At 41.1% G+C, this 14440-nt stretch overlaps 1 protein-coding gene across 2 annotated transcripts in view; it reads right to left on the bottom strand.

The window, feature by feature from the left end:
* Window positions 1–562: 562 nt before the first annotated feature.
* The window catches only part of nfatc1 (nuclear factor of activated T cells 1), a 42542-nt gene continuing 28664 nt past the window's right edge, over window positions 563–14440 (bottom strand). Inside the window, exons 9-11 of one of the 2 annotated variants that reach the window (XM_031295726.2) lie at window positions 11873–12502; window positions 5807–5922; window positions 563–2122 (exon numbers count right to left, since the gene is read on the bottom strand). In XM_031295726.2, coding sequence (XP_031151586.1) covers window positions 5822–5922; window positions 11873–12502 — 731 coding nt within the window. In that variant the 3' untranslated portion in view covers window positions 563–2122; window positions 5807–5821. The remainder of the gene's footprint in view (window positions 2123–5806; window positions 5923–11872; window positions 12503–14440) is intronic. The other variant, XM_031295727.2, reaches the window with a different exon arrangement.

The raw sequence follows: 14440 nt of genomic DNA, 5'->3' as shown, positions 1-14440 counted from the left end.
ATTTGTTTTTGTACAGTAAGAAAATCCATAAGCTGACTCTTGAGCCTTGCATTGTATGTGATATGTAACATGCAAAACCATCGGTATGGTCCTTTAACATAAAATCCTGCGCAGTGCAGCTGTAACTACAGAGAAGAACTGTGAAGAAGAGACATACTTTATTGATAACACATGGGGAAATTAATTTTTTTTTTCACACTGTTGTGTTGTGTTTTTTTACACATTAGGCTCAAACACCTAATGGAGAGATGTCAGAGCGAGGGCCGTTGGACAGGTACCCAGAAGCCAAACCGTCACCTTTCCAGCTACCAGTCCACAATCCGCACTTGGTCCATGCAGGGAATAGAACTAGCGACTCTCTGGCTCCCAAGTGAAGTCCCCACAGACTGAGCTACTGCTGTGCCAAGAGAACAAATGTTAGTATATTTGAGGCAGAGGAATCTCATGTTGCGTTATAGTGTTGTCCATATTAATCTAATTTAAAGGCATCTTCCTCTCTCTCTGTTGTAAAGTGATGACACGCAGAGTATATATTGATGTATCTACAGTAAGAAACAGATCATTCAGATGAAAGAGATGAAGGCTTATTTATTGACAAATACACAAAATAGGTCACAAAGCAGAATTATGAGTTGTAGACTAACAATAACCTAGTCAGTAAACATTCCAGTATGGCTTCAGTTACAAGGATTAAGACTCATAAATACATATAATAAAAACTGGGAACAAAGTGTGTAGGCCCATTCAGTTTGACTATAAGAGCGCAAACATATGACTAGATAAACCACAGTATGTACTGTAGGTAACCATGTAAGAGGCTGTATGATGAACATGAATAAACAGAGCACATGCTAAGAGAATAAATATGAAAATACAAAAACAAACAAAAGAATGTATATATGTGTATTGCTGTTCACGGTTGTTAAGTATTCTTTGGATTAGAGAACTTCTCAATTGCATTCTTTGAGAGACGACCGGCATATTGCATAGCTTCAAGCTTTGTCAAAACTGAGATGATTTCTTTTTTGCTAAAAGTCAACTGCAGCCAACAGTTTACTCCACAGTTCATCTTCTTTTCAAGTCAGTATGCACAAATGACATAAAAAGACTCATTATTCTGTGACTACACACGGTTTTCTGTACTGCGTAAAGACGTTAACTCTATATGAGGTTTGGGTAACTTCCCATCTAAAAAGTTTTGCTATTGTTGATATGACATTAAGTGACAGTAAGATGTTGCCTCAATGACATAAACTACAAGTAATACCACAGGTTCAGTGGTTAAGTGCTTAATGTTGGTTGTGAATACAGAAAATGTATTCAAAAAATTTAACTTAATTTGTCCAAACAAATGCTAATGATGAATATAATAATGAAATAAAACACACCATTCATCAATTCACTACACTCAGGGGTTTTGTTACTAAAGCCTCACTGGGTCTGGCTAATGGGTGGCTAATGACAAGTCTCTATTTGTGCTAACGTGACACTGTCTTTTAGCATTTAACATTATCCCATACAGTTACATTATCTCACTTTATAACATCTTTAATCTTTTGAAGATGAACATGTGAAGCCAAACTCGGGCCACGTTTCTGTTTCCAGTCAAAAAGGCACTTCTCTTTTAAATTGTCTCTCTGTAAAGCCAGATATGCAAACTGAAGCACTACATATGCTGTATATACAAATGTCATAACTCATAGGCACTGAATAATTTACAAACCGCAGCAAAAAAGACATAAAAAGCATCTTTTGGTCCTCTGAAGCACACTTTGTTGCGGCGGTGGCAGGTTTGGTTGCTACATACTCAATTTACACGTCTTCAAAAAAAGTCAGTCCTGTGATTTATTCCTCTAAACATTTCTGTGTAAAGGCATAATATATGAAAACAAGGCACACGTTGGACCCTGGTCATCTGGACAATACATTTACATTTGTTCTCATTACATTTCCTTTTGCTGCTTCCTGCACGCTGTAGTCCAAGCATGAAAAGCACAATGTCAAATTCTGTTTGGTGTTTCCCTTTATTTTTTGTTTCCTGTGTCAGTTTAGTTGGTAACGGGAAACTACGCATGGCTGTGGACGGAGATGCTCGACAGGTCGTTCCTGATGATCTCGTTGACTGCAAAGGAAAAGAGAAAAACAGGCGGTCAGTATTTGTGACCTCCACATGGAGTAAAGTCACCATGCTGAGTGTGTGCATGCAGTAAAAAGCTGTATGTAATATCTTTAAAGCCCTTGAAACCCTAGTTTCTCAATTAGCTTCTTCTTGCTAGCGATAGGATCTGACACGAACACAACACAACTCTGCCGATGTTAGAACCGTTTTGCTCACGTCCCATTAGAGGTATCTGTATTTCTGATTTGCTCTCTGCTCTTCTCACAGGTTTGAAGTGGGCGTGCCTCTGTTGGAAAAAGGTGATGTCACATATTTCCATGCACCAATCAGAATTTAGAAACATTTGATTCAAAATCTGACAACAGTTAATTAGTTATTAACTTGTGTTGCCAGGACACTGTCACTTAAAACTGATTAAGTTCATCAGAGGAGTTTTTGACTGTTAACCTTTTGATTAATAATAGCTGAGGAGGTTTTTTTTCATCAAACTTGAACTTTTATTGTTGCTTATTTGGTCATGAATATTACTTAACATCTAAAACTACTTTTAGGGGCTTTACAAAATAATACATTATATTAGAAATAGTTTTTTTAGACTAGATTTGACATGAAAACAACTTTTGATGAGAGCGGTGAGTGTGAACCAAAGTGTAAAAACTAACACAATCAGCCACATAAAAGATATTTCAGTGCAGCGTTAATATTTTATTTTAAACCACTGTGAACAATTATCTGAACTAACCTAATAGAATCACTTTATATTGGAGATCCCCACACCTTTTTTTCTTTTTATCAAGAGAGATGATCTCCTGCTGTCTCTAAAGGATCCAGGTGCACTTGTTTATCTGTTTTTATCAGCTGTGTTCTTTGGCTGACGGGGCCGGGGGTGGAGGGGTGGGGGGTGTGGTATCCAAAAGCAACAGAGCAGGCTGACTGAAGCTTAACCACAAAAAAGATAATATAGATATCAATGTACTGATAACAGAGGGGATTGAGACGGTTCATTTTTTATTAGCTTTAACCGTTCTTATCAGTAAACTCATTTATTACTTTGAAGAGATTCTCCACAGTTTGTCCCTCTCTTATCAGCTTGACACTTTTTCTAATCAGCCTCCAGGTTCAGGATCATGCCCTCTTTCTTTTCTCAGCTCTCACAGTGATGAGAAATGTGAGAGGGGAAGGGGAACACCCCTGGTTGGATCCGGCCCCCGAGAAACAGAGCCAGCAGGCCGATGGGAGGAATTCCCTCTGTCTGACTGGACGCTGGATAAGCAGCCTTGGAAACCTGAGATTCCCCTTCCACACAATGGAATTACTTTTTTAACGTTTATTTTCATTCAGGCAGCAGAGCAGCCTTTCCCTTGGTGACCCAGCACTGGCACAGCCGCTTCCTACCAGAAATACCACTCGCTTCCTATCACGAAAAAAGATGACATGGTGTACGTGCCTCACAAGTAGTGGAGGAGGCTGCCATGGTAAAAAAAAACAAAAACAAACAATACAAATGTGTTATCATGCCTTAAGGGAGTAAAAAAAACAAGTCAAGCAAAACTTAAAATAACATAAACTGAAAGTGTGGGTGCAAAACAACAAATCACCCAGAGCGATATGTTACACTCGTCTAGACATTAAGTTAATGTGTTTGGTTCGATGATTGACTATAACTATTAATACAGCAACAGGAAGGTCTCTTGAGAGGTTTGATATCTGAAGTCCAGCAGCGATCTCACATCACTGTGTCACAGAAACACATTGAACCTATTATGTGGCTATGAAGACAGGGTGAGATTCACAGCAATGTGTCTTCGTGAAAAACTTGGCAGCGTGGAAGATACTCGTCAAGACGGCAGTGACATTTTTATTCAGGTGCTCTAAATCACTTCCTCTTGATTTAGCAGAGGGCCGCAAAACCTCATCATCCATGTTCAGAAGTTTAATCTTAAAGAGGAACTCCGGGCGGCTGGGTAGCTCACCTGGTAGAGCACGCGCCCATATATAGAGGTTTATGCCTCGACACAGCGGCCGCAGGTTCAACTCCGACCTGTGGCCCTTTGCTGCATGTCTCTCTCCCCTTTCAAGTCTTCAGCTGTCCTATAAAAATAAAGGCCTAAAATGCCCAAAAGATAATCTTAAGAAAAGAAAAGAGGAACTTCACTGAAACAACGTATAACGTATTCACAGAATGATTACGTGGTGTTGGGTTGGAAGACTAAAAATTTAGAAAGCCTGCATTACAAACTGGGGATAAGAGGTCAAACAAAATTAAACTATTGGTGGCATTATGGGAAGTGTAGGATCCAGTGATTTTGAAGCTTGACACCTACTAGGGACTTACTATTTCGGCCTCTGCTGCTCTAATTTAGGCCGCTCGTTTTAAAAATCTGTCTCTTGTGAGGCCCCTAACTTTATGGAAGTGCAATCCTAAATCACTGGAGTACCCCTTTAAAGAACCAACCCCTGTGGTTTTGCACATTTTATCTGTCTTACTACTACTACTACTATTATATATCATGTACCACATTTCTGTATTGCTTTTTCTACCTTGCAGGCAGCCATTGGTTCCCATTATTTCTAATACAGTATCAACTGTGACTGACTATTTTTGCACCTTTGCTTTTTTTGTTGAAGTTATATATTGTGTCGTAATGCTGTTGCAGCAGGGATTAAAGACTCAATAATGGTGCATTCAAGGACGCTCATACATCTTAGAGTAGGCTGGCCAACAAAACCATTTCTAAAGGGGACGTGCTTGTGCACATACAGCGTATCTGGAGTGCCTACCAACCCACAAACTGTAAAATAAGACGACCCAATCAGTTTTTGTGGGTCGCCAAGATCAGAAAACATGAGATGCATCAAGCCATTCAGATGTGGCTCACTTTCCTATGTCACATAGAGCAGACTGGGCTTTTCAGGAGGGGGGGCTTGAAGAGACAGATGCTAATACCGTGCATTTCAGACAGCAGGTGATGATAACAGGTATTCAGGCAAACAGTATGAGAAACAAAATGCGTTTTTTCAACATTAAAGCACGTAAATATGTTCTAGTAGAAACCCAAAATGCAGTACAAGTATGAACCTGAAAATGAGCATGATATGTCTCCCTTAAAACAAGAAAAAACAATAAAAAAAATGAATATCCACTTTTGTTTTTTGCCGGGTTTGCTGCATTGTCACGCAACAATAATAGAACTTTGATCAATAAATAGAGGTGAAATAATAATATGAATAAACAATCTAAAACAAGTTCAGGCTGTGCAAGCCGATATTGCTTGTGTAGTGAAACAGAAGGTTGTATTTGTGTTTTATTGGCAAAGGGCTAAAACATGCAAAGCCACTGGTTTTGACCTTTAGTTTAGCTGTGTAATATACATCATGGATGAATGGGTAAACCCATCTGTTAGAAAACAGAGGAGAGAATGAAATCTGAGGTTTGACTTGACTGAATTAAACCTAAACTCTCCAGATTTTCCAGACTAGGTTCAGTTTTATCAGGGTCAGTTGTAACTCTGTCGTGGTAACAGTAGGATTAGAATGGCTAATATTTCTGTGTATACAGTGATGCAAGATGCTTTCTAATGTAGCTCATCATCAGGACAGCATGCTGCCACCAGCCATGTGAATGTGAGAATATGACCAATATCACCAAAAAGACATACTTGAACCAGAAGAAATAAACACTCTAACCTCATCTCCACCCTCCTACAGCGTGTCGTTCCGCTGCCATGTGTGCTCTTCCCGGCCCAGACTGAACTGACTGACCTCCTCTCCTCTATTTGATCTGGCTTTGACCTTCTGCGCATCTGGAGGTGGAAGGATATAATCTTTGAGTTCAAAAACCTCAAGGGGACGTTAAGTACAACGACTTCTCAACACGCCGCACATCGAGCCCGGACGCCGGCTGTAAATTTAGGACATCAAGACATTGTCAGACCTCCACATCATGTCATCACCTGTCCAGTAGCTATCAAAATCGCGGATGAATTATGGCGTTCAGATATTTGCCTTTACGCATCATCGTATGCCATATGTGGTGGAATGGTTTTCACATGATAACGAAAGAATAAAAAGACAGGATTCAGTAATTTGTTCTGTTATAAAAAACAAAGGAAGGCCAGGCAGTAAAACTATCTTTTGCCCCACTGAGGCCACAACATTTACTGTTTATGTGTCCGTTGCCATGGCCCACTTTTCATTGCGGCGTCACATTTGATGTGGAGGATCTAATTGAAGAAAAGTCAATCTATTGATCTCTAAGTGTGTTTGCAACAAAGTCCTAAAAATAGGCTCAGCACCAGTGTGACATCTGTGTCATGTGTTCTCGGTCACATCGATTCGCTCAAGAGACAGTCGAGGGATAGAGATGCTTCAAACAAGCGAACATCAGTAAACGCCGTGAGTGGGATGATGAACTCTGGGTTCTCTATTTTTTAATTCAGAAAAAAATGATTTAAATAAGAAAAACAACAATTTCTTTCTTTTTTTTTTTTTTTTACAGGATACATGATCTTAAATGAGGAGGTATTCAGTCAAAATTGAAGATAACATAATTAATACAGTTGAAAAACAATCTCAATTCAAGGTCCATTTAGTAGCTGTTCTGGAGGTTTCTATCATGAGCTTCATCAGAGGATGTAGTTTGCTTAGTTGTTAAGTTCAAATTTTCATGTTTTCTTTAAGGACTTCTGGTTCATGTTGAAGTTCAAAGTTCATTAGTGATATGATTGCAATATGATTGAAAGCTCCAGAACAGCTACTAAATGGACCTTGTGGTCATATTGTTTCTTCAACTGCCATTGCTAAGGTCAAGAATTAACTTCAGACTACTACAGCTGAGAACAAAAAGTATAGGAAAGGGTTTCTTATTAAACAGTATAGGCTAAATGGAAAAAAAAACATGAATATGCAGTATATAATATATACAATACTTACTAATACTTACTGAATACGTGGTTATTCATATAACAGTATTAATCTGTGCTCATAATTAAATCATGCATGTAATATAGTGTCCCCAGCAACTGCATTGCTATTAATTTAACACGAGGCACTACAATGTTAGGGAGTTAATTTGTCTCACACTTTACAGTTATTCAAGACCAAGGAAGGTGCAGTTTGATATGAAGTAATCCAGGAACTGGTTTCCTGTCCCATGGAGGTCCACAGCAGCTGGAGCTGACTGATACAGCCCAGCTCTCCAACCAGGAAACCCCTGACAAACGAGGAACTCCCAAACAATTAGCAGGACAGCACTGTTTGCCTCATTAAGGGCCGAAACGCGTCAACATGATCCGGCCTGTAATAACACAATACTGCAGAGGAACCGATCAGACGGCGAGATATTCAACAGTCTCTCTGATCCCTGTGGATAAATCAGCTGAGGGACCAGAGCTGAGACAATGAGAGAAAAAGGCTTGGGGGGGGCAGAAACCCCCCCCAAACCCCCCCGTTTACTGCCACGTCAAGTCAAGTCCAGGCCAGGCCACAAGCCACGGGATGTTCTTGGCCCACACAATGAGGCTCCTACTGGGTTACTGCAAGTCAGTCCCACAGTGCGGTTCTGTAGTTCACCACAGATGCTGCCAATTTTTTTTTTATCTTTTAAAACCAGGTATTTAAAAAGAACATGTCTGTGGACAATAGCTTTAGTCTTCAAGAAAATAGAATAATAGAAAGGGAGAAGACTTCAGCGAAATATTACCACAGTGGCAAAATGCTTTCATGAGGTAACCAGAAAAATAAAACCCTCCTGCAATAAATGATTGTTGTAGATATGTACACATATAACCTGTATACATACACATTTTGGCACCTTTATGTCAATGCACATACAGTCATGAACAATAAACACACACACACACACACACACGCACACACACACGCGCACACGCGCACACACACACACACACACACACACACACACACACACACACACACACACACACACAGCATTTTATCCTGAATCTATTGTGTCCATATGTTTCTTAAACTGAATGTAAAAGCTTGAGCAGGGTGCAAATTAGCTTCAGCTATACATTACATCTGTTGCATTGCCTCTCCCTTTGTAACATCTGTATTGTTTCTGTAAAAATAAACAGACAAATAAAATTAAAACTCTATGGACATTGCTGAGGCTGTAGTTTTTGTTGTAATGAATTGGATTATAAGGTAAAATGTTTCTAATATTTATTCTCCTCCATATATTCAAATCAGGTGAACAAAATATTAGAAACACCTTTCTATTACCTTTAATTTAACACCACCACAAAGTCCCGCCCCAAAACGTACAAACTGAGTCAACACAATAACTCAAAAAGAGGAAAGTAAGTGTTTTTGTTTTTTTTTTACAAAAACTGAACTCTTAAAGTCAGGCTGTTTTTAATTACAGCGCTGTTGCATTGCATTACATCACACTGGTGTTTATATTATTTTCTGGCCACTTATTGGCCACTTACTACTATATCAATAACTAACTGGCAACAAGTAATACACACCAGATGTGGATGCTGATGAATATGCGATAAACCAATGATGTATTTCCTCCAAAGATACTGTGACACAAATTAATTATTAAAAAGAACAGCTGATAATACTGTGTCCTTTTGCAAGCTGTGGCTGCAAATTATTTGAGGAAGCAAGCGGGTTTTACTGTATAAAATCAGACAGATTCAACAGTCTTCAGTCAGATACTTCTCACAAATCTACTCTCAAATTCTTTTCATATGATAATCTAAAGTCTCTGCTCATCAATTGTAGTGTTCTGACATCTAACAAGGCCACAACATGCCATAAAAAAGCATTTCGTAATGCTATTTGGCTCATATCTGACTTCAGAATGCACATTACCTCACTGCTGCTGACAAAAGTCTACAGCACACTACTGTGCAGTGTAACGTATGGCTTTGGCCACCTCTTCCAGACTCTCTCTGAGCCAAAGGGAAGCATGCAAACCTCTCCAGTCAGCGAGTTTTATGGCAGCGTGGCCGGCCTCCATCTCCCTCAGCCTCAGTGGAGTTCAGACTGTGCACCCTGCAGCCTATACCTCCGGCTCGAGGCCAGACAGCACAATTCAGACTTTCCATGAGAAGACATGTTTGTAACCTCTCAGGGGACGGTGTGAAAGAATGTGTAACAGAAGGGGATCCTGAATAATACGAGAGGGCTGCACAAACAGGAAAAAGATATCAGCTCTCATTACAGAAAAAAGGGCAACAACGAAGTTTACTGTGACTACTTGACACGATAAGTGGTTAAACATTCATGCATTTAAATTATTTGCGTCAAATTGTTCGGAAATAAAATAAAATTGCACTACATTACATAAATGAATAGCAATGATTAATCTCCACGTCTGGCAATAACACGCAGATAATCATATACTGAATTACAGCCCATAAACACAGTCCTATTTTCATTGAATCCTTGCAATGATAGTCAGTATCTCAGTGTCTCCCTAAAAGTCTCAGATGTCGTGGTTTGAGTTTTAACTAGCAAGGCTTAAATGAAATTACAGTAACACCACACCTGAGCGAGATCATAAAGCAAAACGTCGTATCAAACTCTGCCAAAGGTTTTAATGAAGTGAGAAGCCACATTTAGTTTGGAATGCTTAGTATAATTTCCTTCAATTTGCCAATGAAAACAAGTGTAATTGGGGGCCCAGCTCCTCAGAAATATCCATGTACTTTAAAACTTTGTTGTTTTTTTTTACTTTAACTACACCTAGTTATAACCAAAAAATCCTCAAGAGCCATGAGAGCCAGTTAAGAGTATAATTACAAATCAAATCTTTAGCTCTAGCCAGCCAAATAGCCCCACAGACAGGGCTAACAAGTGTTAATGTATTTACACAGACTGTTCAGAGGAAGTGGCACGGGAACAGTCTGAGTCCTGCAGTCTGCAGCCCAACAACAGCGTCTCACTCGCCAACGCCAGGAAGCTCGGCCAGACGATTCAGCAGGGGCTCTGGTGACGGATCAAAGACCCGCTGCTCTGTCCGCTGATAGCTGCTGGATAGTGTTGCTTCATCTACTGCACTCCCCTTGTCTCCACAGGACTTACACACAGCCAGGGACTGTTTCTTCTTGCCCCGAGAAAGATAATTTATCCAATTTATTTCAAATTACTGCAGCGCAAGGGACACGGCCCCCGAACCTCAGTGGTGAGCGCAGAGGGCCTGAGCAGTGAGATCATAAAGTTTTTGCTCCTAAATATCTGCTCTTTGTGAGATAAATAAAAGGGGCTCACAAAAACGGTATTTATTATATTAGCAAGCTTTTGGCAGGCTTGTCTCATTCAGGGTTTACAGCCAAATATATCAAATACTAGACCACCAGGTTTTTCTCTGATCCAATTACCTTAGAAGTAAGACGACGTAGAAAGCTCACTAGAATGGAAAAAAGTACCACAAAAGTGAAACAACTTTAAAAAAAAAAATGCAGGACTTTTGACAGCGTCTAATCAAGTAAAGTAAGACTTGCAACAACAGGGAAAAACCTTTCGGCACAGTCATCACTCACACACCAATCTACTCCTCCACAGTGGCCTGTAACTGACACAAACGGTAATATCCCGGTTTCACATAGACAATAAGCGTGCTATGTCTGTTACAATAAAACTGGTGTTATTTGATTTTTAGTTTTAGTTTTTAAGATCTTTTTTTAGCCTTTATAGGTAACATGTGTTGCAATGTTTATTTGTCCTGCATCGAGAAATAGTTTAACATTTAGGGAAATAAGGCTTTCTTGCTGAGAGTTAAAATAGTCAGGGACATAAACCCCCATAAAACCCTGTGTTTTGACATTTTGATTTCGTACTGATTAAACAAATGAGATAAAATGTGTGAATTAGTGAGCTTTAGAGGTGTTGGTAGGCAGATTTTCTAACCTTTGGACAGAGCCAGGCTAGCTGTTTCCCCCTGTTTCCAGTCTTTATGATAAGCTAAGCTAATCAGCTGTGGTATCCGTGTTCTCATTTAACTCAGCAAGAAAGCAAGTGTTTTTCTGAAAATGTTGAACTTTTTATTTAAATGCCAATGCCCGATAGCCTAGAAATCTAGACGCACCCTAGCGGAAATGTAATTTGCAGCCAGGGGTCTAGCAACTCTCCGTTGGCTTGTGAGCTGGAAAAACCAAACTCTGGCCGGGCCAATCACATCGTGTATAGAGTCGGTGGGCGGGCTTATGGCTGCTGCTGCTGGCGAACACTGGAAGACTTGGAGTTAAGCTTTTCTTTTAGAAAAGAACGGCACTGAAGTCATTCTTAAAAAAGGAAGATGTGTTTGGAGTTTTGCCGACCAGATACGGCAAAAGTTTAATCTATCAACTAGCTCTGCTAACTTCTTCGTTGCTCTGCCTGGTTGTAGCGCTATCCTATTGCATGCAGTGGGAATTTGAAAGACAACCGTTAATCCCGCCCCTCGGATTGAGCCCTGCCAATGGTGAGTTCCCAGACCCAACATCTTGATGTGGGTCTGGCTTGTCAGGCTAAATGCCTGAGGAGATTTTATTAAAAACAAAAGCTTTGTTTCAGCTCCTGGCTAAGTGATCGGTGAGTCATACTGTATGATATTGATCAGAAATCCTATCAGCACCTGCAGATATATTATGATAATTTTGTGCTGGATGGTAATAAAAACCTTTTTGATTAGTTAATGAGGGGGTTGGGCGGGTTGTTCCCTGTATAATTGTGTCCATGCACTGGTTTAGAAGGTTTAGCATCATTTTGTATAATAATAGAAAACCTTTCACTCACCATCATCAAGGTACATCTGGTCCAGCTCCTGTGGTTCTTGTTTGATGCTGACAGCCAGCGACGGAGGGCTGCCGTTGTCCTGAAGAGAGCCCCGCCCCCTCTCTGGCACCTTTGGGTGCTGCTGAGCTCCTGGACTGGTGCTGCCGCTGCCCGGCTGGGCTGGCGTCATGCAGAGGGCCGGGGAGAAAGGGCCGTCGGTCGGGGTGGAGGGCTGCGAGGTCGAGGAAGAGGAGGAGGAGCTGCTGGGCGGGTACAGGCTGGGCAGCTGGTAGCGCCCCGGAGTCTCCTGGATGATGGAGACGTGTGGGATTGGGGACTGTTGTCCCGGGTGTTGGACTGCTGGGCCGGCAGACAGGCACTTGGAGAAGGGCGGCGGCGACAGGTCGTGCAGTTTGGGGCTGGTGCTCGGAGAGGACGAGGTGGGCAGCGAGGAGGGCTCGGCTGCCAATCTCTGCTGGCTGACAGAGTAAGCCCCACCCACCACGCACGGCCTGAGGTCAGAGGGCATAATCGGGGTCATGACATGAGGGGGGAAGTATGGCTTTGGGTGCAAGGACAGGCCGGGGCCATGCTGGCTGCACACCAGAGGGGCGTCATAGTCGTCGTGTGGCTCAGTCTTTATTGTCGGGACTGAGAGGAGAGAGGGGAGAACAGAAGAAGGAAAAGCTAAATGAGTAAAGACAAATTCCAACCTTCCTGCAAGTGTGAGTGAGTGAGTGGGTTTGTGGCTAGGATACCCGCTGCCAAACAAACCCTCTCATCAATGAGACTCTGTGTCTGGACCGGAGCTCTCCCACCCTGCTGAAAATATTCACAAAAGTAGAAAAAAAGCAGGAAAAAAGGGATGACTCATCAACACGAGAAACTTCCAGCTGCTTCTATAATAAAGTGCCTATTTTCTTTGGATGCTACTCTGGTGCTAATACCCTCAATGTGCAATATCAAATATGTTGCTGTAACAGCAGCTTTATAATCAGCAGGGTTCAGCAATTTAAAATAGATTACTGCTCGCTCATTGAGACAAAGAGAAAAAGTTTAACTGAACGAAAGCTGCTTTTTTTTAACACAAGATGTAGCTGAAAAAAGCCCTAATGATGGTTATCATAGCATCGAAGTGAGGACCAGAGTTCAAATGAGCCAGGAGTTGTTCTCAGATGCCAGCATCCGGTCCAGATTCCAGTACAAAACATGTTGGACACCAAGTTTTTAAATGTGGGCCGTCAATCTTCTGCAGCTCCTGACACGACATCAATCTTTTATAACAAGCATTTCAGTCTGGTTACAAGGAAACGACAGCACGGCCCTGACCCTGAGCTTCATCACTGCATCACTAAACTGGATTGATTTCATCTTTTCTTTTGTGGTGAAGCTGGTTTAGATTATAATATGAAGCATGTACTTGAAACCGTAGCTGAAGCAGTAAAACCTGTACTTTATTCTTTCATCTGTGATTGTTATTCTTGTATTTTTCTGAAGTTCATTGTTAAATGTTCATCTGCATCTTTTTGTTTGCTCCTGGAAATATCTTAAAAATTATATTTTTAAACTTACAACAGCGTGCCAGGATAAATAAGTGGCTAATTAAAACTAATACGTGTCTTGCCTAACCTAAGCTTACACTGTCAACAACTGTAAAAGAGGAACTGCGATGAGATGGTTAAACCAACCGTAGCACTAAAATAGCACATGTACCCCTATTTCGGGCCTGTTTGGAGGAAGTGGGTCTGTCTGCATGTAGAGGATAGGCAGACGCACATGCACAGAAAGGGCACAGAAGAAGTGCAAAAGTTTGTGTGCCACAAAAAGGGAGCGTGCCCCTCGGGTTCCGGAGTGTGAAAATCAGCCGTGTGTACTGTATGTCCCAAAATAAATCTGTTGTTTTTGTGCGAGCTGTTGCAACACCTGCTGCTGCTGCAAAAAAGTTGAAGTGACGTGATGTAAAAAACTGGAATTATTTTACATTTCAATTATTGCAAAACAAATGTAGACTTTCATATTTCTTTCTAGCTGCGTTTTCACTCTGCCCATTTGATTTGAACTTTTCTTCACTTTCTCCTTTTCTTGAAGTCTGGCAGATCTTATTAACCCGGCTGGCCCGTTTCCTTTACACACTCACCCTTGAGGAGCCACTGACCAGACAAGCCGTCGCGCGGTCTCTACCCTCCCTTACACTCTCTGCATCCTGAGGACAATGCTCCACTTTCACAGCAAGACACTCCGTCGCCCACGTACAGGGCTGGGCCAGTTCACTTGAATCACAGCTTTGAACCACCCACTGGATTTTCGCTCCAAGCCCGAAGCGCAATTAGCAATGGTTTTTACATTTCAGTTGGTGGGTCAGTGTTTATATTCAGCTTGGCAATAGGTTCTCTATTCAAATACCATACGTTTCCCATGCCCCTTTCCCTGCTGCTGCAGTGTACAGGTACGGAAAGAACAGATTTTATAGATTTACTTTTTTTTTTTTTTTTTTTTTTTTTTTTTTTTACAATGAAGGAATAATAGCTTTGCTTTGTTCCTCCCTAGCAAACCACCAGACAAGGGGGAATACAAACTGTTTGTTCTCGT

This window comes from Sander lucioperca, chromosome 14 (genome assembly GCF_008315115.2).
Source record: "Sander lucioperca isolate FBNREF2018 chromosome 14, SLUC_FBN_1.2, whole genome shotgun sequence".
Taxonomy (NCBI): Eukaryota; Metazoa; Chordata; class Actinopteri; order Perciformes; family Percidae; genus Sander; species Sander lucioperca.
The sequence above is the reverse complement of the archived record's forward strand: the minus strand, read 5'-3'. Positions and strand labels throughout refer to the sequence as shown.